The sequence below is a fragment of the Oncorhynchus tshawytscha genome, linkage group LG18, assembly GCF_018296145.1.
Source record: "Oncorhynchus tshawytscha isolate Ot180627B linkage group LG18, Otsh_v2.0, whole genome shotgun sequence".
Classification (NCBI taxonomy): Eukaryota; Metazoa; Chordata; class Actinopteri; order Salmoniformes; family Salmonidae; genus Oncorhynchus; species Oncorhynchus tshawytscha.
The window spans coordinates 20,473,131-20,497,120 of NC_056446.1; the positions used below are offsets into that span (position 1 = coordinate 20,473,131).

Here is a 23,990-nt window from a genome sequence, read left to right on the forward strand (position 1 = left end):
TTTTGGTTATTACATGATTCCATGTGTTATTTCATAGTTTTGATGTCTTCACTATTATTCTACAATTTAGAAAATAGTAAAAATAAGAGAAACCCTTGAATGAGTAGCTGTGTTGAAACTTTTGACTGGTACTGTAGGTACTTACAAATTCATTAATCATATGAATAGCATTAACTATTGCCCCCTCAAAAATGTACCATGCCAGTGCGCTACGTACTGTGTTAATCTTTGTAGTAGTGGACTTAGCTATTAATGAGACACTAAAGTAATTTATGTTTCCCCTAATAGAAAAATGTAATGTTCAACCAGGATGATGATGGGGAGAAAATGATTATGTTCACAGGAGAGGAGACAGCATTTATGGATATGACTCACAGTCACACAATACTCATCGCCAATGATTCAGAATCATCTATTGTTCTGCCACATGAAAGCAATGTAAATATATCTAACTATGGCAACATGGATTTTACTTTTTCAATTAAGAAAAGTGAGACTGTGTGTTCCCAGGACTCAACAGAGAATTGTGCCCTCTTTAAAAACTCTTCCACCTCAGTCAGAGATATAGATCCAGAACAAAATCATGTGGCCCCAGGGGCAATCCAACTCCCAAAGCCTCAACTACAATGGCATTCCACAGAGCTGTATCCCCTCCAGAAAAAACAGACAACAAATGTTTCCATGCTGCACTCAATGCGCGCAGGTCTAGAGTTGATCAAGAGAATCAGGTTCCAGCTTTGTCGACAACTGAGAATGTACAGTGGCCTCAGTTAGCCCTAAAAGGCAAGGTCCACAGTTCATGAATACATCTACGATGCAAACTGAACAGGATCAGTTGGATCTGACAAAAAGCCATTCAACTTTGATAGATGGCAAAGGAGTATTTCAGTGTCTACAAACTGTAAGGTCTGAAGAACACTGGCTTAGGGGAAGCCCTTTCAGCCAGGTATCTGTCTCTACTGATCCAAATGAAATGGAGTTGACCAGGTGCCCAACTTTTGCCATTGACTTCAAAGCCATTGGGATGATAGGCCCAAATCCCCTTCGGAACATTGAAAGCATTAGTGTGGTCTTCACATCAGATCCCAATTAAACCCAGATCTTCTCAGATGATGACCATGGTATGGAGATGACTGCAACTCTCGATGTACCTCTCCAGGAGAATGTGTGTGCTCTGACCAAGAAAGGTGAATCATCACCCTGTTTCCCAAGAAAAACAGAATCTCCTTTGAGCCAAATCAACAGACCTTTCATATCACCTCATGCCCAAACTGGGATGACATAGAGATGACAAGATGTCAAACAGTTGCCTTTGATTTCAAAAGTGTAGGCCTAATCCCCTTACTGGGGTCCCCCTTACTGGGGAATACAAACCACAGTTTATCCTGCATGAAATTCTCTCAGAGATGTGTTTGTTACAGAAGACTGTAATGGTATGGACATGACCGAGGCCCTCACTAGAAATATTGTGGCCAACAGCCATACAGTGACCAATGAGCCACTCCAGTGCTTGTTCCCCACAACAGAGATGTCCCTTCATTCTGATCAAAGTGCCAACATGGAGATGACTTTAGGACAGAGAAGTTGTAATGTATGGGAACTTGCATCCTCTGATCCAGATGACATGGAAATCACAAAAAGCCTAACTGTTGTAATTGATTCCAATTCTTGTGTGATGGAGAGGCCTTCTCTTAGCAAACCCAATACCGAGTTTGACCTGGGTCTATCCTTAGTGCCATCCTCTATGGAAACTGCCATGTTCTCAGGCGATGCTCACAGTGTGGAGAGGGCTCTGCATCAGGGAAAAGTCAGAGGGTTCAGTGTTTCTGTAGCCATATTGGATCCTGATGACATGGAAATAACTAGAAGTCAAACTGTTGCCATCAACACCAAAAGCCTCAATGTGGTCAATCGCATGCAAAACCCTACTTGGAAAAGTATCTCCTTCATGTCAGCTTCCAACAGAGCCAGTCATCTATCAGAGGATGACTGGTATCGACATGACCAAATCTCTCACTGTGTCTATAGATCACAGAAATTGTCTGAACATGACAGATGAGACCACTGGCAGATTGTTCCCCATAACAAAACACCAAAAGGAGAGGTTTGAGGAGAGCCAGGATAGAGCAGAACTTAGTACCGATGACATGGAAATCACAAGGACCCAAACTGGGGTCATTGACGCCAGATGTTTTGGTGTCGCAACGCCTTCACTCCGAGGTGGTAAAGGAAGATCTGTCAGCACGTTGGATTCAACTAAAACACTTCTCGGGGAAGATGGCAATGGTATGGACATGACTCAAGCTCTCATTGGACAGATATGGGAAAATGTTTGTCATTCTGCCAATGGGAATGAGACTTTGGCTAGGATGTCCACCATCTCAAAGACAAATTTCAATAGAGAAAAGGGCAACTATTTTGTTGGAGTGGGTCACAAAACCGATCAACATCAGTCTTTTGGATTCAGATTATATGGATATGACAAGAAGTCAGACCGGTGTTATTGAGTCTGACAATATCAAGATGGGGCTTCATGACCCTTTCAGTGCGAGGAAACATTTTATCCAGTTTGAGTGGGACCCTGCAGATGGTTCCTCCCTCAGAGCAGAGTGCACGTGGTGGGATTACATTTCAGTTAGGTGCTGAAAGCATCTGCAGTAGTAAGGCACCTACAGTGGGGAGAACAAGTATTTGATACACTGCCGATTTTGCAAGTTTTCCTACTTACAAAGCATGTAGAGGTCTGTCATTTTTATCATAGGTACACTTCAACTGTGAGAGACGGAATCTAAAACAAAAATCCAGAAAATCACATTGTATTACTTTTAAGTAATTAATTTGCATTTTATTGCATGACATAACTATTTGATACATCAGAAAAGCAGAACTTAATATTTGTTATAGAACCCTTTGTTTGCAATTACAGAGATCATATGTTTCCTGTAGTTCTTGACCAGGTTTGCACACACTGCAGCAGGGATTTTGTCCCACTCCTCCACACAGACCTTCTCCAGATCCTTCAGGTTTCGGGGCTGTCACTGGGCAATACGGACTTTCAGCTCCCTCCAAAGATTTTCTATTGGGTTCAGGTCTGGAGACTGGCTGGGCCACTCCAGGACCTTGAGATGCTTCTTACGGAGCCACTCCTTAGTTGCCCTGGCTGTGTGTTTTAGGGTCATTGCCATGCTGGAATACCCAGCCATGACCCATCTTCAATGCTCTTACTGAGGGAAGGAGGTTGTTGGCCAAGATCTTGCGATACATGGCCCCATCCATCCTCCCCTCAATACGGTGCAGTCGTCCTGTCCCCTTTGCAGAAAAGCATCCCCAAAGAATGATGTTTCCACCTCCATGCTTCACAGTTAGGATGGTGTTCTTGGGGTTGTCCTAATCCTTCTTCTTCCTCCAAACACGGCGAGTGAAGTTTAGACCAAAACGCTCTATTTTTGTCTCATCAGACCACATGACCTTCTCCCATTCCTCCTCTGGATCATCCAGATGGTCATTGGCAAACTTCAGACAGGCCTGGACATGCGTTGGCTTGAGCAGGGGGACCTTGTGTGCGCTGCAGGATTTTAATCCATGACGGCGTAGTGTGTTACTAATGGTTTTCTTTGAGACTGTGGTCCCAGCTCTCTTCAGGTCATTGACCAGGTCCTGCCGTGTAGTTCTGGGCTGATCCCTCACCTTCCTCATGATCATTGATGCCCTACGAGGTGAGATCTTGCATGGAGCCCCAGACCGAGGCTGATTGACCATCATCTTGAACTTCTTCCATTTTCTAATAATTGCGTCAACAGTTGTTGCCTTCTCACCAAGCTGCTTGCCTATTGTCCTGTAGCCCATCCCAGCCTTGTGCAGGTCTACAATTTTATCCCTGATGTCCTTACACCCTCTCTGGTCTTGGCCATTGTGGAGAGGTTGTAGTCTGTTTGATTGAGTGTGTGGACAGGTGTCTTTTATACAGGTAACAAGTTCAAACAGGTGCAGTTAATACAGGTAATGAGTGGAGAACAGGAGGGCTTCTTAAAGAAAAACTAACAGGTCTGTGAGAGACGGAATTCTTACTGGTTGGTAGGTGATCAAATACTTATGTCATGCAATAAAATGCAAATGAATTACTTAAAAATCATACAATGTGATTTTCTGGATTTTTGTTTTCAATTCCGACTCTCACAGTTGAAGTGTACCTATGATAAAAATTACAGACCTCTACATGCTTTGTAAGTAGGAAACACTGCCGATTTTGCAGGTTATCAAATACTTGTTCTCCCCACTGTACATCTTCTGGCTATGATTAAATGGAACTGACAAGGAGCTAGACTGATGCAATTGAATCCAAATGGATTAACGCAAATTGAACAACATGATGCACCCACCAATGATGTTGTGAAGAGCCCTTCATCCACCACAAAGGCAATTTCTTTGTTTCTACCGGAGGGTCAACTTGGAGAAATCCCCACTAACCTTAGAGAACACTTTAATGGATTGGCAGACGTAAATGATCCTGATCTGAAAGACGAAGACCGCTCCTGTATTCCTAACAAACCAGAAAGATCATTGCCTCTTCAGTCTCAAAATATGATAATGTACCTCCAAAGAAGGCAAAGACCAGGCGAATTAGTTTGGCCGATCTCCAGTTGAAACTTAATCATATGAGCTGCATGATAAATGAATCCACTGAAGTGATGGGTAGCTGCACTGCACCTTCATCTCAGCTGGCGAGGACCTCCAACAAACACCGTGTAAAGACAGAATCCTGAACAGCTATAGATTACGGGTCTAAAACCATGGGAATAATGACTGAGAATCCAGCAAGTGTTGAATTGGCAGACCATATTATTCACAATATCAAACCTAATATGACTACTACTTTGAACTGGAAGAGTAAAAGCCTTCCATCACGACTGTCATTTGGTGGTTTCCTGCCCAAACTCCCGCAAAAGGGCCAAACCGTCAGAACTAAACCAGACGGAGTGCAATAGTGTGACTGATTTTGGGAAACTTTTGAAGAATTGCTTGGGTGGCACTCATGAACTGAGGAGCAACACCCTGATGGACAACATTGATAATGAAGTGCTTCCAGATATTAGCAGTGAAGCAGAATTATCAGAAACTTTGGACTCATTCTCCTCAGAGGGTCGATGACGAGGAAAATATTTTCCAAGGCAGATTACCCACTCGTCGTCGGATCCTTACAAGGCACCCAGACCTATGTCACTGATATATCTCTGACTCTTTCTTCTGCGAATGACTGGGATGAGAGCCTTGTCAGGTGTCTGGAGTAAATCCTTCGCGTCCGACTCGTTAAAGGAAGAAAAAGAAATCTTCCAGTACAGGGTGAGTAATCGCTGTCTTGATATCTAGAAGCTCTTTTCGGTCATAAGAGACAGTGGCAGAAACATAATGTACAAAATAAGTTAGAAATAATGCGAAAAAACACTCACGATTGGTTAGGGGACCGTAAAACGGCAGCCATCTCCTCCGGCGCCATTATAGATGGATCACACACCATACTGTAGAAATACAACTCATAGAAAGAACATTTACCCTCATCAGACCACCAGAGTATGTTGACTGAAATGGGACTGACCATTCTTGGACATTTTCTATATATAGATACATATAATAGATATCTGATTGAAAACATTTTTCTTTACATCAGAGTTCGAATCCTGTTTTCCAATCTCAAGACATTTAAGTTTGAGATGACCGTAGTTGTTACCTCCACCTACCCCATCTGTCTCCTTCATGTGCAGAACTTCCAAAAGCACATTGGAAACACAACGTAAGACTTAAGGTTTATCTTCTCACGCACACTTCTGTTTCTAGGCAATTGATTGTACTTTGTTGCATCAGGGCACCTTAAACAACTGTAACACTCTTTTCATTGTTTCTATACAGGAAAGACCAGGTGGAGGACATTGTATCATCAGTAACACCAGCCAAGAACTACTTGATCAAGATTTATGGATCCTCTTGACAATGTCTGCTGTGAGACCAGCTCCAGTAAATAATGGTGCTATATTCCATGTAGTGAATGAAAAAATGTACACTGAACAAAAATAGAAATGCAACAATTTCAAAGATTTTACTGAGTTACAGTTCATATAAGGAAATCAGTCAATTGAAATAAATTCATTAGGCCCTAATCTATGGATTTCACATGACTCGGCAGGGGTGCAGCCTTGGGTGGGCCGGGGATGGCATAGGCCCACCCACTGGGCAGCCAGGCCCAGCCAATCAGAATGAGTTTTACCCCACAAAAGGGATTTTTACAAACAGAAATACTCCTCAGCATCTCAGCCCCACCCACCCCTTCACAGGCAATATGCCACACCTGGCAGGTGGATGGATTGTCTTAACAAAGGAGAAATGCTCAATAATAGGGATGTAAACAACTTTGTGCACAGAATTTGAGAGAGAAAAGCTTTTTGTGCATATGGAAAATGTCTGGGATCTTTTTATTTCAGCTCACGAAACACCCCATTATGCATTCTATGCGATAGTTTTAAATGTTGTCTACTGTACATTTGAATAATTATTGTATCATTTTTAAGGGAGGAATAGTTATCTTGTATTGTAAAAGTTTGCATTTGCATATCACCTTTGATGTATTGCCTCAAGAAACTGAAAAAAGCTTGAACAACACAAATTGTCTTAATTGACAATCGTTATTAAAATGTTAATACAACTTTTACCCATGTTTGCTCCTCTGTAGGATAACAGTTCTGTCTGTAAACTTGGCTCTTCATTACCCTTTCTGTGAGCAAATGGGGGAAACAGATCATGTTATATTGTTTTGACAATCATACCGACATGATTTCATAGTATGGAAAGTCAACAGGATCTTTACATTGCCATACTGGTATGCTCATATGGCTTCATCTCAACAGTCTAAAGTGGTCTCCTCTTCATCGTCTCTGATTTGTAATGAGTAGGACTATCAACAGCATAGGCTATAATAGTGCGCCCTGCCCACTGAATTTTGCTTGTTTCCATATACGCTGTGTTTTTCCAGATCAGTGCAGAGAAAGATTCTAAATTGTGCAGATCAAGGGGATGAAACACGGTGAGGAAGTTGATTTAGAGATGCAACCCAGCCTTTGAGGTACAAAAGAACCCAACACTTTCAAATCCTAGCCCAAAGGAAATTGGAGGCGAGCTCTCCCATCCACATTGATGGGGCTGCAGTGGAGCAGGTTGAGAGCTTCAAGGTCCTCTGTGTCAAAATCACTAAAGACTTAAAATAGTCCAAACACACGCAGTCTTGAAGAAGGCGTGATAGCGCCTCTTCCTCATGAGGAGTTTGGCATGGGCCTTCAAATCCTCATAAGGTTCTACAGCTCTACAATTGAGAGCATCTTGACTGGCTGCATCACTGCCTGGTATGGTAATAGCAGCTTCCTCGACCCCATGGCGCTACAGAGGGTGGTGCGGACAGCCCAGTACATCACTGGGGCCAAGCTCCCTGCCATCCAGGACATCTACACTACATGACCAGAAGTATGTGGACACCTGCTCATCGAACATCTCATTCCAAAATCATGAGCATTAATATTGAGTTGGTCCCCCCTTTGCTGCTAAACAGCCTCGACTCTTCTGGAAAGGCTTTCCACTAGATGTTGGAACATTTCTGCAGGGACTTGACCATTAGTAGGTCGGGCACTGATGTTGGGCGATTAGGCCTGGCTCGCAGTCGGTGTTCCAATTCATCGCAAAGGTATTTCGATGGAGTTGAGGTCAGGACTCTGCAGGCCAGTCAAGTTCTTCCACACCAATCTCAACAAAACATTTCTGTATGGATCTCACTTTGTGCACGGGGGCATTGTCATGCTGAAACAGGAAAGGGCCTTCCCCAAACTGTTGTCATAAAGTTGGAAGCACAGAATCGTCTAGAATGTTTTGGGGCGGCAGGGTAGCCTAGTGGTTAGAGTGTTGGACTAGTAACCGAAAGGTTTTATGTTCAAATCCCCGAGCTGACAAGGTACAAATCTGTCACTCTGCTCCTGAACAGGCAGTTATACTGTTCCTAGGCTGTCATTGAAAATAAGAATTTGTTCTTAACTGACTAGCCGAGTTAAATAAAGGTATAAAACATTTTTTAAAAGTAATTGTATGCTGTAGCATTAAGATTTCCCTTCACTGGAACTAAGGGGCCTAGCCTGAACCATTATTCCTCCTCCACCAAACTTTACAGTTGCCACTATGCATTGGGGCAGGTAGCGTTCTCCTGGCATCCGCCAAACCCAGATTTGTCCGTCAGACTGCCAGATGGTGGAGCTTGATTCATCACTCCAATGGCAGCTAGTTTTACACCACTCTAGCCGACGCTTGGCATTGCGCATGGTGCTCTTATGCTTGTGTGCAGCTGCTTGGTCATGGAAACCCATTTCATGAAGCTCCCGACAAACAGTTATTGTGCTTACATTGTTTCCAGAGGCAGTTTGGAACTCGGATTATGAGTGTTGCAACAACGGACAGATGTTTTTTTTACACGCTTCAGCACTCGGTAGTCCCATTCCGTGATATTGTGTGGCCTACCACTTCGTGGCTGAGCCGTTGTTGCTTCTACTAGATGTCTCCACTTCACACTAACAGCACTTACAGTTGACGGGGGCAGCTCTAGCAGGGCAGAAATGTGACATACTGACTTGTTGGAAAGGTGACATCCTATGACGGTGCCAAGTTGAAAGTCACTGAGCTCTTCAGTAAGGCAATTCTGCCAATGTTTGTCTATGGAGATTGTATGGCTGTGTGCTCAATGTTATATACCTGTCAGCAATGGGTGTGGCTGAAATAGCAGAATCCACTCATTTGAAGGGGTGTCCACATACCTTTGTGTATAGTGTATATCAGGCAGGGTGGAAGGAAGGCCCGGAAAATCGTTAAAGCCATAGACTATTCTCTCTGCTTCCGCACGGCAAGCGGTACCGCTGCATCAAGTCTGACACCAACAGGCTTTTGAATAGCTTCTAACCCCAAACAATACCACTGCTTAATAGCTAACAAAATAGCTACACGGACTATTTGAGTTAACCTTGTATCTTTATTTTTGCACTGTCTCTATGCACACTCACAGGGTCCTACACACTCTCACTCCATCTTCTCATTCACACATAATATGCACATACATTTATACTGAGACTCTACACACACGCACACTCACTCACATACAAGCTGCTGCTACTCTGTTTATCTTATATCTTTTTGCTAAAATATATAGCCAAAGGGGCTTTAACACAAATTAAAATTGATATTCGTGCTCCACAGGGTAGAGGTGAGGTCAAATGTAAGATTAGAGCCATTTTGTGTGGCAGAAGAGTTGGGACTCCGAGCCAAAGGCTGGCATTTATATGCCCTCCAAAGAAAGGTTGATGGGCCAAGATTCAAAGGTCAGTTTAGGAAGGAAGAGGTGGTGTTTGCTTGGTTGCACCTAGGACATTGTACATTTAAAGTGTCATTACATTTGGTTGGCAAGCATGTGAATGGTTTCTGTACGGCCGGTGTATATGGTTGATGAAACTATGGAGCATGTGCTATTGTATTGTTGTATGTGGAAGAGAGGGAGAGATTAATGTGTAGGGTTATTGAGGTTGGATTGGGTTGGAAGGGTTTGTTAGAAGTTAGTAGGGCTCTTTTTTATTTTCTTAGTAGTGCAGGATCGGGTAGGAGTAGGAGGGTTAGGTTTTCTTAAAGGCCCAGTGCAGTCAACAACACAATTTTCCTGTGTTTTATATATATATATATTTCTACAGAATGAGGTTGGAATAATACTGAGAAAGCGTGAAAATGACAATAATGCCCCTTTAGTGTAAGAGCTGTTTCAAAGGACCACCTGAAATTTCAGCCTGTTTTGGTGGAGTTTTGGTCTGCCTGGTGACATTACCAGGCAGTAAATTAGTTAATAGGTCTATAAGAAAGAGAGTTCCAAACCTCTCTGTTAATAACAGCTAGTTTTCCGTTTTCCCCTCCCCACTCAGACCACTCCTAGACAGTCCGAGCTAAATTCTTTGTTGAGAAATATGTCTTTGTGCAGAAGCTATTTTTGTTTCTATTTGACTATTTTAATTGAAAAACAATCACACTTAATTGTTACCCATAAATTATTTTATATTGTCATAAAAAGGCTGCATTGGACATTTTAATGTTTCGTTCAATTCTTATATCTGTGATCTGTGATTGACTTTACACCCGGGTACAGTAGGTGGCGGCATGCACCTCTTAACGTTTGTTTGCGGCCCACTATTATATTAGAAATGAAGAAGAATCCCAGCGCTCTGGACGTCACTAGTTACCACAGACACAAAGTCATAAACCCCGCATATTTCTAGTTTCTCTTCTTAAAATGTGATTTTAACCCTAACCATACTCACATATTTCTAGCTTTACGCCTAACCTGGAATTAAGACCAAAGAGCGAATGTTGTTTTGACCAACTTTGTGGCTGTGGTTACAAGTGAAACCCCGACCCCGAGTGAAAGGACAGCGTATTTACGTAGCACGCTCAATAGCTAAATTGAGTTACGAGCGGGAGATTTTTGTTCAAGGAAATCAAGAGAAACTGGTGGTAAGTGGACGCTGTTATTGTAACATTGGACATCATATTCATCACTTTAAATTAACATAAGCTAGCGACTATTTTGAGCGAAATGTGGATAACTCAGCCTTAGTGAAGTAGACGAAAGCAATGTCACAGACCATTTCATTGTTGGCTCAGCTGAACAAATAGCGTAAGATAGCTACGTTTCATAACACAATATCGGTCATATGCAAAGACTGTTCAGTATTTAACGTTAGGTGTTTTTACTATCTAGGTAAGTCATATGTTCAAGTACATTTTTATGTGATAACAAGATGCGAAAAAGTCATCAACAACTTGACTATGTTAGCAAGTCAGTTGCAATTTTCAGTTGTGTAAACTAGCTAACTAGAATAATTTTGGATTCCATTCCAACAAGAAAACAACCCTATCTTGATCAAGTTTAATAGCATTTGAGTGTGTCTCAGTAACTAACACAGAAGGAAACGACTAACGTTATATGCCTTTCAGTTTCACCCTCTGTGAAAACAACTTGACGTTATTTTATGACCTTAACAGACATACCTCGCCTGTCCATAAACAAAAAAGATGGCTATGAGAAGCGAGGCCAGGGTAGAGGCAGAGGCAGAGGTAGAGGAGGAGAGCTTTGGACCACAGCCACTGAGCAGACTTGAGGTAGGTTTTGGAGCATTTATGCCCATACTAATCTATCTGGCTACAGTATTAGATGTGTGTTTTTTTTCTGATATTGACTGAGGATATTCTCTGTACTAGGCAGAACTGACAATCAATATTAAAATGTCTAAACGTCAAATGCATGATTGTAGTGTAATTTGCAATGTCCCACTCAGCAATGTGGCATCAGTGCCAGTGACCTAAAGAAACTGGAGGATGCAGGGTTCCACACCATTGAGGCAGTGGCCTATGCCCCCAAGAAGGAGCTGCTCAACATCAAGGGGATCAGTGAGGCCAAAGCAGACAAAGTCCTGGTTAGGTCACCTTAATTTACCAATCTCTTGAGTTATTTTCTGCTCATTTTGGGTTGCCCACAGCTGATACTAGGCCTGCTATTATGACTGAATGATGTTCCTATACCTCTATGGTAACTCCTTCAGGCTGAAGCTGCCAAACTAGTGCCCATGGGCTTCACCACAGCAACAGAGTTCCACCAACGCAGAGCTGAAATCATCCAGATCTCCACTGGGTCCAAAGAGCTGGACAAGCTGTTACAGGGTGAGGATGGAGTCTCTTTACCAGTTACTTAGAACCTTAGTCATGACTCTTTTTCCACTTGCCCATTTTTATTTGTCACTATCATGGATATGAAAGGCTTTATCACTCTCTCTCAGGTGGGATAGAGACGGGCTCCATCACAGAGATGTTTGGAGAGTTCCGAACAGGAAAGACGCAACTGTGCCACACCCTTGCAGTCACCTGTCAGGTACTTGCCATGATGACATTATTTAGCACTAACAAAGGTAGACTTGGCTGTATACTCCTATCACATCTGCTGACATCTTATGACAATAGCACTCTCAGAACATTGTTTGTGTTCTTGTTCTGTAATGTTTTCCCCCAACTCAGTTGCCCATTGACCAGGGTGGTGGAGAGGGCAAAGCCATGTACATTGACACTGAGGGGACCTTCAGACCAGAGAGGTTACTGGCTGTAGCAGAGAGGTGAGTTCTCTCATGGACCAACACAATAACAATGGAGTAACTACTGGGTTATATGACACTGAGTGAAATTTGGAGCAACACTATTCCACTACAGGAATAACGCACATCAATTTCTGTCTGTTCAGAGAGTTACCATAGTACATGCAGTACTTCCTTCAAAAAACTGTACCACACTAGAATGTACTGTTTTTTTTTAATTAGGTATGGACTTGTTGGGAGTGACGTTCTGGACAACGTAGCCTACGCTAGGGCCTTTAACACAGACCACCAGACCCAGCTGCTTTACCAAGCCTCAGCCATGATGGCAGAGTCTAGGTCAGACCCCATCCACCCCCCTCTCCTATCCATCCATCCATCCACCCCCCTCTCCTATCCATCCATCCACCCCCCGCCTCTCCTATCCATCCATCCACCCCCCGCCTCTCCTATCCATCCATCCACCCCCCGCCTCTCCTATCCATCCATCCACCCTCCGCCTCTCCTATCCATCCATCCACCCCCGCCTCTCCTATCCATCCATCCACCCCCGCCTCTCCTATCCATCCATCCCGCCTCTCCTATCCATCCATCCCGCCTCTCCTATCCATCCATCCCGCCTCTCCTATCCATCCATCCCCCTCTCCTATCCATCCATCCCCCTCTCCATCCATCCCCTCTATCCATTCTTCCCCCTATCCCTCATCCACCTCCCTCTCCTCGATCCATCCCTTGATCTATCTATCCCTCCCTTAACCCTGTTCCTGAGGGTTTTGATCCTTCAAATGTTTTTCTATTTCTCCCATTCCTTTTTTTCCTTCCATGTTGATAGTATTGTTTATGACATGAATTGAAGTGATCTGGAATAAGGCCACTACCCTCTGGTCACCCAGTCTGCAACGCTATACATCTCTAACCATATGGCCCCTTCTCTCTCAGGTATGCCATGCTGATAGTGGACAGTGCCATGGCCCTCTACAGGACAGACTACTCAGGGAGGGGAGAGCTCGCTGCACGGCAAGGCCACCTGGGACGCTTCCTGAGAATGCTGCTGAGACTAGCAGATGAAGTAAGGCCAGGGTTAGAATTACAGGGGCTTTGTCTGTTTGCTGAATTCCTTATCCATGACTCTGGTGTCGATATATTAATACAATTGATTTGTCAGTAATGTTCTGAACACGACCTTATGGGCCCATCATGTGTGTGCACAACTCTCTTCACAGTATAGTCATAATGCTAAACTTAGTCTCTCTCGCCTTGTCAGTTTGGCGTTGCCGTTGTGATAACCAATCAGGTGGTGGCCCAGGTAGACGGTGCTGCTATGTTCTCTGCAGACCCTAAAAAGCCCATCGGGGGCAACATCATGGCACATGCGTCCACTACACGGTGAGTAGCTCCATTGACCACATTGGGCGTTGCAGAATAAAGACTGGGGGTTCGTTTTTTTACATTCTGCTCCCTATCTGTTACGTTCTAATGGTTTCTAACATAGCATACCACTTGTTAAGCCCCTGGTGTTCTAGAGCAATTTAGCTAAACCTCTCCTTGTTTTTAGACTGTACTTGAGGAAAGGCCGTGGGGAGACGAGGATCTGCAAAATCTATGACTCACCCTGCCTCCCTGAGTCTGAAGCCATGTTTGCCATCAACGCAGACGGGGTGGGTGATGCCAAGGACTGAGCTCAGTTGGAACCATGCCAGGAGGTGAGAGCATGGTTGCATTTCATGAGGCCATGCCCCTCACCCGCCACTGTAGACTTGCACAATGGCAGCTCTCTTGGGCTGTGTACACTTCCCTGAGGTAAGGGCTAATATGGGAGATGCTGGCCATAATGGCTACTTTGCATGGAGTGTTGCACATTGCCCAGAAGAACTCAGTGATGCACATGCTTAGGCCAACACTATATACAGATCTGTATGGCCCTATGAAGCTGAGAACCAGAGGGAGCTCAGCTTGACATAAATGTGGAATTTTTTTCACCAAACCAATAGACAATTCTTGTATTAACTCCACTGGAGGATATGGACTTAAGAAATGTGTTGTATTGTGACTTCGATTTTCTACAAGTGTTCTTCTTTACAACCATTGTTTGGATTTGACATTCCCACTGTATATCAGATCTATTCTATTATTAAAAGCAGATGGTTGAGTAAACATACAAGTACAGACCCCATTTTCCCTATCATTACAGAACTATACTTTCTGTATAAGATGCATTGTATTAAAACCATTAGGATACCCTGTCTCTGGTCTACATCTGAAGTTATTTGAATTCTGACAGTTGACAAATCATAATTTCCCAGTTGTACTAATGACCAGTAAAAAATACCATGGCATTGTTGATAATGTTTGGCAACAGATTACCATACGACAGTGAATAAACAAAGATGCATTTAACTGAAGTCCTCATGAATATACTGCAAGTAAATCCTTCCTATAGTATCGGGATCAGTACAATAAAAAGCTTTTCAAAACCAGGCCAGTTTCACAACTGTCACAGGGAAAGATTATGACAGGACATCCATTAAAGGACTTTATTTTACCAGGTAAGTTGACTGTGAACACATTCTCACTTACAGGAATGTGTATATGAATGCTATTGAAACCAGCAAATGTTATCTTTAACAAACAAATAATCAAAGGTAAACATTTTCTCAAACAAATCAAAGGCAGCATAACACTCTGGAATTAAATAAAGTAGACAACCTAAGGGTCCATGCTTCTAAAATGCTATTACATGGACTTAAGACTGGACTTGTGCTTAGGTCATTGAAACATTACGCACTAAATCTTTAATAATAATCTTGCTATCTATATGAGCTGTGAGGCTAAAGGGGGACATGTTTTGATCCCATTTGATTTTACATTTAGGATAGGTTGTCAACATTGTATCACAACACCATCTAAACAACGGTAGGGCTTATGTTTGTACAGGGGAATTAGTCCCGATCTAAGTTACTCTCCAAACAATGCACACATTTGGTCAACACTAGCAAGAAACAAACATGCTAAATTACAGTAGTACCGTTTAGATGAAAGTGCTTTGAAAACATAGCATATTAAGTGAAGTGAAAGGCAAAGATCATTCTGAAAAAGGTACTTACTCCAATTGAGAGGTCATGTGACTGCAATATAAATAGCTCACTCCATATCGATTCAGTGACATAGGAAGTTGAATATCTACTTGGTGTACTGAGGAGAGAGAAAGTTGTCGGTAGACGTTTCTACTACACAGCTGATTGGGTGGCCTGTGATGAGCAGACTAGTTTGCCAATGGCCATCCTGCTGTGTCCTGCCCTATTTGTCCCCACCGTCAAGAGAGAGCTCAGTCACTTTGTCAATCAAGGCTCCCAGCTCTGCCTCCAATTTAGCACTATCCTCCTCCTAAAGAATGAAAAGAAAGGTAAGTGCTGCCCAGCAAAGTCAACCCTGTGTGCACAGTGAGTGCTCATCTCCATCTCAAAGGAATGTTTGCTTACCTCACTGGAGCCACTAGGCATCTTCAACGCCAACAGGGCCCAGTTTTTGGCCTCTGACACATTCCCCAGCTCCTTGTGACACTAGAAATCAAAACCACCAAGAGAACAATCAGAGGATCAAAAAAGTTACATTTTACACTAGTTACAAATTGGAGAAATCCACTGTTTAATTGATCTTGTCTACAGAAGTGCATTTCCAATACCTTGGCGATGTAAAGTCTCACTGTCTTGGAGAATCCTGGGTTCAGCTCCTCTGCCTGAAATCAAAGGGAATAAAAAAAATAAAACTGACAAAACATTTAAATGATTTTTTTCCCTTCTGTATAGAGGCTAGCAGTCGATTTGGCTTTGGGCAACTGATTAAGTACCTTGAGGAAGTTTCCAAGGGCGTCGTCGAGAGTAGATGTTGGTGGTTTGTCATACAAGGCAGCTGCCGCCTTCCTCTCCAGCCAGCCAAGAGTGGAAACCTACAAAGGAAAAAGGATAGGAAACACGTTTTAGTTAGCATAGGACTGGTTGTATGGCTGTTGTTTTTCAGTCAAGTCCCAAGATAAGGATTTGGGATAAAAAGCTTGTTCAGCTTACCTCATAACACCAGCGCCCCAAAAGGTAGAAACACAATGGGTCATCGTCCCTAAGGGCAATCGCTCGGTCTAAATGCTCCTAGCACAAAGGAAGGGTGAATAGTGCATACAAAAGTCACTTTCATTGTTTATCGTTTACAACATTTTAGAAAAGTGCAGATCTTGACATTCACAATTGTTTTCTGATATAGATTACACTTTATGAACAGAGGACTTGGATGACTATTCCAATAGGATTCTGAATAGAGTAACAAAAACACACCTTTAGAATGTGACTGCTTTTCAGTTTGCTATGCATAGTCTCATATTGGGAGGTAAGGCCTGTGAGAACAGCAAACCTGTGGAGTATTGAAAGAGATTAAAAATATATATTTTGCAAAGGGTCAGCACAACATCTCTGATGGTTTTCAGTGACTCACCACTTGTGACATTCCGCATTCAGGCCATTCTTCTTTAGCGCAAACTCTGCTTCTTCCCGACCTGTGGAGAATAGATCAAAAGCGAACCATCTGACAGTGCATGTTAAAGTGAGAGTTCACTACAAAATCAAATGTTTTCTTTACCTTGTTCTGCATACGACTTCTTCTCCTGCTTGTCCTCGGTAGAGTCATACATGTCACTGTAGGCACGGGCCAGTCGCCATAGAAACTCCCTGCTGTCGCCATACTGGTATCACAAAAAAACAAAATATGACAGATGTAGCTAGACTGAACAAAAAAATATTTTAACTTCAGCAACATGAAAACAAAATTTGCCAAAAAAGATCCACATTCTCAGACTCCTTTCATTTGGACTGACCTGTAGCTTGTTGGCAAGGAGCAGATGGAAGCCCTCTGCCTTCAGCCTAGCGACACCCGTATGAAGGATATCACTCTGGGCCAGGAGTAATGCCAACTCCCCACTTGGCACTTCAGCCATCACCTCCAACATCTCCTCCTCATCGTCATCTTCGTCTTCCTCCTGTGGTTCCTCTCCCTCCTCCTGGGAGTCCTCCTGGCGTAGAGTGATGGTCGTGGCACAGCTCTTGTCCTCATCGGAATCCTCCTCCGGCTCTCTTTCTGCCTCCTTGTCGGTCTCCCGATCCGTGTCCCGATCCGTGTAGTCCGACTCAGCGTTGGCGGTGGAGTACCTGAGACAGTATAGGCAGACAGTTAATGTCACTACAAAAGTATAGTCCACAAAAATGGTGTTGTTCCGTGACCCAGGAAACAAAACGTCAAAAACATTACATAGGTAATGTTATGAATATGAACACTGTTTCAAACTTGTAAAAGTTGCACATTAGTTATGTTTAATAAAAGTGAAGATTTTATGTCGCAAAATCATTGCGCATCTTGTGTAATTTCCCTAGCAATGTTCCGACATTGCCATGTTTCACCTTGGTTACTTTTGTTGCACACTGCCTCACAGAACTATGTGAGATCAGTGCTCATCCTTGCATAAGCTCAAGCAACACATTACCGATCCTTCACTGATCCAGTTGAACCACAAAACAAAGAAATGTTTTAACCATATACAGTGGTTCTCAGTTAATCTAAGACATTTTGGCAGGTGTATTTAGCCTACAAGGGACATCATTATTTTACCTGCTAGCCAAACTAAAGACAGCACATCGTTTTCTAGATAATACAGCTCACAAAATATTTAAGGTCACGACAGCTACATAAAGCGCTGTTCTGGCATCTGAGAAAAATCCCTTTAGCTTTCAACAGCTTTTTATCTTGTATTATTTCGGATTCCTCAGATCCGGTACATACCTTGCTTTCTGCAAGCATGGACAACAAAATGTGCGTAACAATTGCAACCTCATTGCTGCTAGGGGAAATTACCCAAAATGCACTATGATTTCAAAATTGTACCTTTGCTTTAATATTTAACGTGCAACTATTACAAGTTTGAACCACACAGTGTTCATATTCATAAAATTAAGGAATGTAATGATGTTGAAACTGTTGTTTTCTGGGTCACAGAATGCCTTTTCTGAAGCCTTTTTTGGTGGGTGGCTCGTGGACAATTAGCCCTATGCTCATGTTCTTACAATGCTATCTATCCCATATCTATCCCAGTGATTGCAGTCCATGCTGATCTTACCCTCCCTCGCTGGTCTCCCCTCCATACACGCCTTGACTGGCAGAGAAATAGATGGAGCTGGAGCTCATGGAGTCAGTGCGTTCCCGATGGCTGATGATGTGGCGGCGTCTGCGTGCCCTCTGGCTATCCTCAACACCCTTCCTGCACAGAGCAGCAAAGAGACATTCAACATACATGTCTTGAACAAAAAACACTGAACAAAAAACCTGAAACATGATATATCCTAGATTCAGTGTCCAATTGGTGAACCCATGTGGCCACCACCAAACACCACCACTCACTTGACATCCTGGATAATCTGCTGGGCGATGTCCTGCAGACCAGTCCTGAGCTCAGCCACCTCGAAGCGGAGGGAAGACACACAGGTCAGCACCTCATCCAGTTGGTTCCTCAGCTCCACCTGCTCAGGGGACAACCCCTGCACCACCGCCTCCAGGGCCTGCTGCTGGGCCACCACCTCTGTGGAGGGACAAACGGAGACAGAAGAGAGATATATATATATATATATATATATATATAGGTTGTCTGGGGGGGCTGTATAGACACACCATTGCACAGATACTCATTACACACGTGCAGACAGCTAGACACACACACAAACGGACATAGTCTCAGATTATGCTGCTATGCCATGCAGTGTTTACCACCTACCTTTTTCAAGTGACTCAATCTGAAGGGGTGTTCCATCTGGGCTGTCTTTCAAGTACTCAGGGGGGTTAGTGTGGAGTAATAATGTTTGAGATCTTCTTCTACTAATTTCTTTGTAGATTATTAATGTAATCAAGCCTACACCCGCGGTGGCTCCTACACCCAGTCCTATCATCCAATTTCTCCCTAACGGCTTCATGTTGTGCCAAATTGGGACCATAGCAACTTCTTTAGATATCTTATTTAGCTAAGTTTTTGTTTGATAATTGCCTTGGTCTATTGATACATTTCTAGCCAGCTAGCTAGCTAGATAAATTACTTAAAGGGTAACTGGCAATAACTTTCTGTCCGTCTCGAAAACCCTCATGGTAGCGATATTGATAACGTTAGCCACTTTTGCTTTCGAAATGATCTGACAGCTAGCTAGCTTACTAGCATAGATAGAGTGAAATAAACGCTGAATTTTAAGGTTAGCTAGCTATCTTGCAATCAATAACGCCAAGCTATCTGACAACTTTAGCTTTGTTAATCAATATTTAGCATTTGCTGTAAATAAAATAAAGATCTGCTAGCAAGCAATGTTAGCTAGTTAGGAACGATTAATATCTTCACCCTCGGTTCTAGCTGTCAAATCAAGACGCTCGCATCGTGGTACTACTGACAGTGTGACGACTAGCAATCGTTTCAGGAAAATGCTCTTAAATTATCTCAGCTAGCTACCTACTCTATTCCCGCCTGCTGATAAGATACGTTTAATTGGTATAATGTAAGAACAGTAACCTTAAAACGCCACATTCGCTTGCATTTCGATCTGTGCGGAGGGGGAAGATAAAAATGCTGGACTCCATGAAACGTGTCACATATGAATAATTCCGTCGAGAAACTATGTTTCCATAAACGTTTCTAAAGGTCTTTGGGATATTTATTTTGCGACCAAAAATTATTTTTCCCAGCTATTTAAATTATCATTACCAAACATCGGTTTTATGATAGGCAAGGTTCTTGCAAGTCAATAATATTTTTTGTATTTATCATTTAGGCTACTTTTCCAGTGTAACATTTGTTTGTAGCACATTTGATTGAACTAGACCAGGGCAATCCAACCCTATTGCTGGAGAGCTACCGTCCTGTGGTTTTTGCTCCAACCCGAGTCTAGCACACCTGATTCTAATAATTAGCTAGCTGATAAGAATTAGTTTAATTATTACTGGAGATGGAGTGAAAATCTACAGGAGGTTAGCTGTCCAACAAAAGGGTTGGAGAAACATCAAAACTAATTTGGTGAGTGAAAATGGATCTAGGAAAACATGTTTTTCAATATCTTTCGGGTTTTCCAGTAATATTTCCTCAGTACCGAATGACAAGTTCACAGACAGAGTTTAAAACAATCTGTCATTTTACTGTAGCATAGCCTTAAACGATATTAAAGATGGTGTCTGTTGACTTGTCATTGATTTTAATCAGTGCACAAACCACTCACCCATTTAGCTCTAGCATCTGAAGTAACCACAGAGCGTTATTTTTCCACACGGAGAGCGACATCAAAAAGTCCATCTGGAAAGTTTTTTTTTTTAAGGATGCATAGATACTCGTCAGCACACTATTCTGCCTGGTCAGTAGCCTATTTCTATTTTCTTCGTTGATTTATGCATATGTTGAGAGCGACATGCAGTGGTGGAAAAAGTATCCAATTGTCATACTTGAGTAAAATGTATAGTTACCTTAATCAATAGTTAATCAAGTAAAAGTCCCCTTGTAAAATACCACTTGAGTAAAAGTATTTGGTTCTAAATTTACTGAAGTATCTAAAGTAAAAGTATAAATGATCTCGAATTCCTTCTAATAAGCAAAGGTGGCACCATTTTCATGTTTTTAAAATGTATGGATAGCCAGGGGCGCACTCCGACATCAATTACAAAAGAAGCATTTGCGTTTAGTGAGTTCACCAGATCAGAGGCAGTAGGGATGACCATGTGTTGTCTTGATAAGTGTGTGAATTGGACCAATTTCTTGTCCTGCTAAGCATTCAATATGTAACAAGAACTTTGCTGTGTCAGTTAAAATGTGTGGATTAGATTATTTTATTTATGAATGTAGTGAAGTTGTCATATATTTATAGGAAAGTACAGATGCCCCAAAAAACTACTTAAGGAGTACTTTAAACTATTTTTACTTACGTACCTTACACCACTGGTGACATGTATGTCTGCTACAATGTGTTTTATTTAACTACAGCCACACAATTATCTCAATTTAATGTAAACATGTGTTGTGGCATTTCTGCAATTTGTGTAAGAACTAATTGGTCATAGCCATAGCAAATGAGAAAAATGTCAGTCCAAATGCCAAGTTGCATTTGGGAGGTCATTTGAAATGTAATTTTACCTTGCATTGTCACTGCTTTTAGGAGACTGGTCCAACAAGGGTTTGTGGTGAGTTTTCAGACCAATCCATAATAAACTACTTATGAGCCAGAAAGACATTTGGAAACAACTTGTGATGAATTTGAATAATTTACTGTTTTTTTTTTTTTAAAGCTCAATCTACAGAATGTGTAGTCTAACAAGTGTTTTATTAACATGCCTTCATAGGGCAAACAAATGCCCTAGTGTTACTTTGTTTCTTTATGAATTTACAAAAAATACCCAAACACCATAGTGTTTGTTTATAAAGCCTTTTGTCTGCCATGGATTTGCAAGGTACATACTTTCTATTATGATTCATAATAAGGCAAATAATAACTAGATAATTGCATTTACAGTTGGGAGTACCATGTGGATGAGCCTCCCTGGGTGATTCTGGAGAAGCTGGGCTTCTCTGCAGCGACCATGACAGGTGTGGGGCAAACACTGTTGTGGCATCTACTGTACACAAGCACACCATGTGACAGTCATTACACAAACCACTGGGTGTCACTGCTGCAACAAGGCAGGAGTATTTTCACCATAGTTGGTCAGAATTGTACTACTGCATCACTGTGTTTGATTGGAGGGGTGTCCATGGTCAGTGCTAACTTTGATGTATTTTTTTCTCTAATGTATGTCGGTGTCATTTTATTGTTGATACTAGAATATGACGTGGCTACAGTGCCGTCAGAAAGTATTCACCCTGCTGGACTTTTTCCAGATTTTGTTAGACTGATGGATTTTAAATGGATTTTGTCACTGGCCTGCACACAATACCCTATAATGTCAAAGTGGAATTACGTTTTTAGGTATTTTTATAAAATAGCTTAACATTAAAAGCTGAAATGTCTCAAGTCAACTATTCAAGTTATGGCAAGCCTAAATACGTTTAGGAGTCAAGGTTTGCTTAACTTGCATAATTTGCATGGCCTCACCCTGTTTGACTACCTCATCTCTGTACCCCACACTATTTTCTGTAAGGTCCCTCAGTCGAGCTGTGAATTTCAAACCGATTCAACCATATAGACTAGGGAGGTTTTCCAATGCTTCACAAATAAGGGCACCTATTGGTAGATGATAAATTAAAAAGAGACATAATTACCCCCAGTCACTACAAACATATATGCGTCCTTCCTAAATCCGGGGATTTCACCATGAGGACAATGGTGACATTCAAACAGATTTTAATGACTGTGATAAGAGAACTGAGGATGGATCGACAACATTTTAGTTACTCCACAATTATAACCTATTTGACAGAATGAGAAGGTAGGCTTTACAGATTTTTTTTTTCAAATGTGCATGCTGTTTGTCATAAGGCACTAAAGTAACACTGCAAAAAATGTGGCAAAGAAATTAACTTTGTCCTGAGTACAAAGTCTTATGTTTGGGGCAAATTCAACACAACACATCACTGAGAACCACTCTTCATATTTTCAAGCATAGTGTTGGCTGTATCATGTTATGGGTATGCTTGTCATTGACAAGGACTAGGGAGTTTTAGGCTGAAAAGAAACAATAGAGCTAAGCACAGGCAAAATCCTAGAAAAGTTGGTCTGCTTTCCAACTGACACTGGGAAACAAATGCACCTTTCAGCAGGACAATAACTTAAAACACAAGCCTAAATACACACAAGGTGCTTACCAAGAAGACAGTGAATGTTCCTGAGTGGTCTAGTTACTTAGTTTAGTTTTGACTTGAATCTGCTTGAAAATCTATGGCAAGACATGAAAACGGCTGTCTAGCAATGATGAACAACCAACTTGACAGAGCTTGAAGAATTAAAAAGAATGTGGAAATGTTGCACAATCCAGATGGGCAAAGCTCTTAGTCTTACCCAGAAAGACTCACAGCTGTAATCGCTGTCAATGGTGACTATGTATTGACGCAGGGGTGTGAATACTTACAGTATGTAGATGAGATTTCTGTATTTCAATACATTTGCAGAAATGTTTTTACTTTGTCACTATGTGCTAGTGTGTGTAGATAGGTGAGAAAAATAATAATTTGAATTCAGCCTGTATAACAAGGGATATGAATATACTTTTGAAACGTTCAAACAAATTGAACAATGATGTAGCTACATTCACTATTGCACATACAGTCCTCTGTCACTAAATTGTTGGTTGTGACAAATCTTATGTTGCACATTTGGTATGTATTTTAAGACATCAGTAAATCACAAAATAAAGTACCCCAGTTTTTGTGCTAATGTTTTATCATATGCTGTTTATTTATGACTGCAATGTTCCAATCTATTGTATTCCTCTTGCATACCAGTGGTAATTGTGTAAAGTGGTTTGTACCAGTGGCCTGAGGCTCTATACACAGATTTTTTTACAAGTAGAATTTTACAGGTTTCGTGTGAACCTGCCACAGAGTTGAAGGGGGATGTTCATGCTGTTTCTGTCTGATAAAGTCATCAGAGATGGAATTAGGGTTCACTGGCAAAGTAAGTTTTATTTTTGGCTGTTTTCTTGCTCTCTCTTCACAGCTCACAATACCAGTCACTGACAGACGTAAACTAGAGATCTTAGCCGATGAGTGACATCCCTTGTGTCTGCCTCCCATATTGCTCTGTGCAT

At 42.0% G+C, this 23,990-nt stretch overlaps 2 protein-coding genes across 4 annotated transcripts; one reads left to right on the plus strand and one right to left on the minus strand.

The window, feature by feature from the left end:
- The first annotated feature begins 10,276 nt into the window (after window positions 1–10,276).
- Window positions 10,277–14,442, plus strand: LOC112217657 (DNA repair protein RAD51 homolog 1). The gene is made up of 10 exons (XM_024378100.2): window positions 10,277–10,569; window positions 11,101–11,217; window positions 11,394–11,531; window positions 11,658–11,775; window positions 11,892–11,983; window positions 12,127–12,221; window positions 12,423–12,536; window positions 13,137–13,266; window positions 13,462–13,583; window positions 13,753–14,442. The coding sequence occupies exons 2-10, from the start codon at window positions 11,131–11,133 to the stop codon at window positions 13,874–13,876; spliced, it is 1,020 nt and encodes a 339-aa protein (XP_024233868.1). The 5' UTR covers window positions 10,277–10,569; window positions 11,101–11,130; the 3' UTR covers window positions 13,877–14,442.
- A 275-nt stretch (window positions 14,443–14,717) lies between these two features.
- On the minus strand, window positions 14,718–20,568 carry rmdn3 (regulator of microtubule dynamics 3). Of its 3 annotated transcripts, none has more exons than XM_024378099.2 (12): window positions 20,480–20,568; window positions 18,633–18,810; window positions 18,352–18,492; window positions 17,059–17,389; window positions 16,824–16,926; window positions 16,680–16,740; window positions 16,523–16,598; window positions 16,262–16,339; window positions 16,045–16,143; window positions 15,880–15,933; window positions 15,677–15,757; window positions 14,718–15,581 (listed from the first exon to the last, which is right to left on the minus strand). In XM_024378099.2, the coding sequence occupies exons 1-12, from the start codon at window positions 20,481–20,483 to the stop codon at window positions 15,495–15,497; spliced, it is 1,293 nt and encodes a 430-aa protein (XP_024233867.1). In that variant the 5' UTR covers window positions 20,484–20,568; the 3' UTR covers window positions 14,718–15,494. The 3 variants fall into 3 exon arrangements, with proteins under 3 accessions (XP_024233867.1, XP_024233866.1, XP_024233864.1); XM_024378098.2 differs by lacking the exon at window positions 20,480–20,568 and adding an exon at window positions 19,003–20,051 and having other exon boundaries at window positions 14,718–15,578; XM_024378096.2 differs by lacking the exon at window positions 20,480–20,568 and adding an exon at window positions 19,003–20,046.
- Between the last annotated feature and the right edge of the window lie 3,422 nt (window positions 20,569–23,990).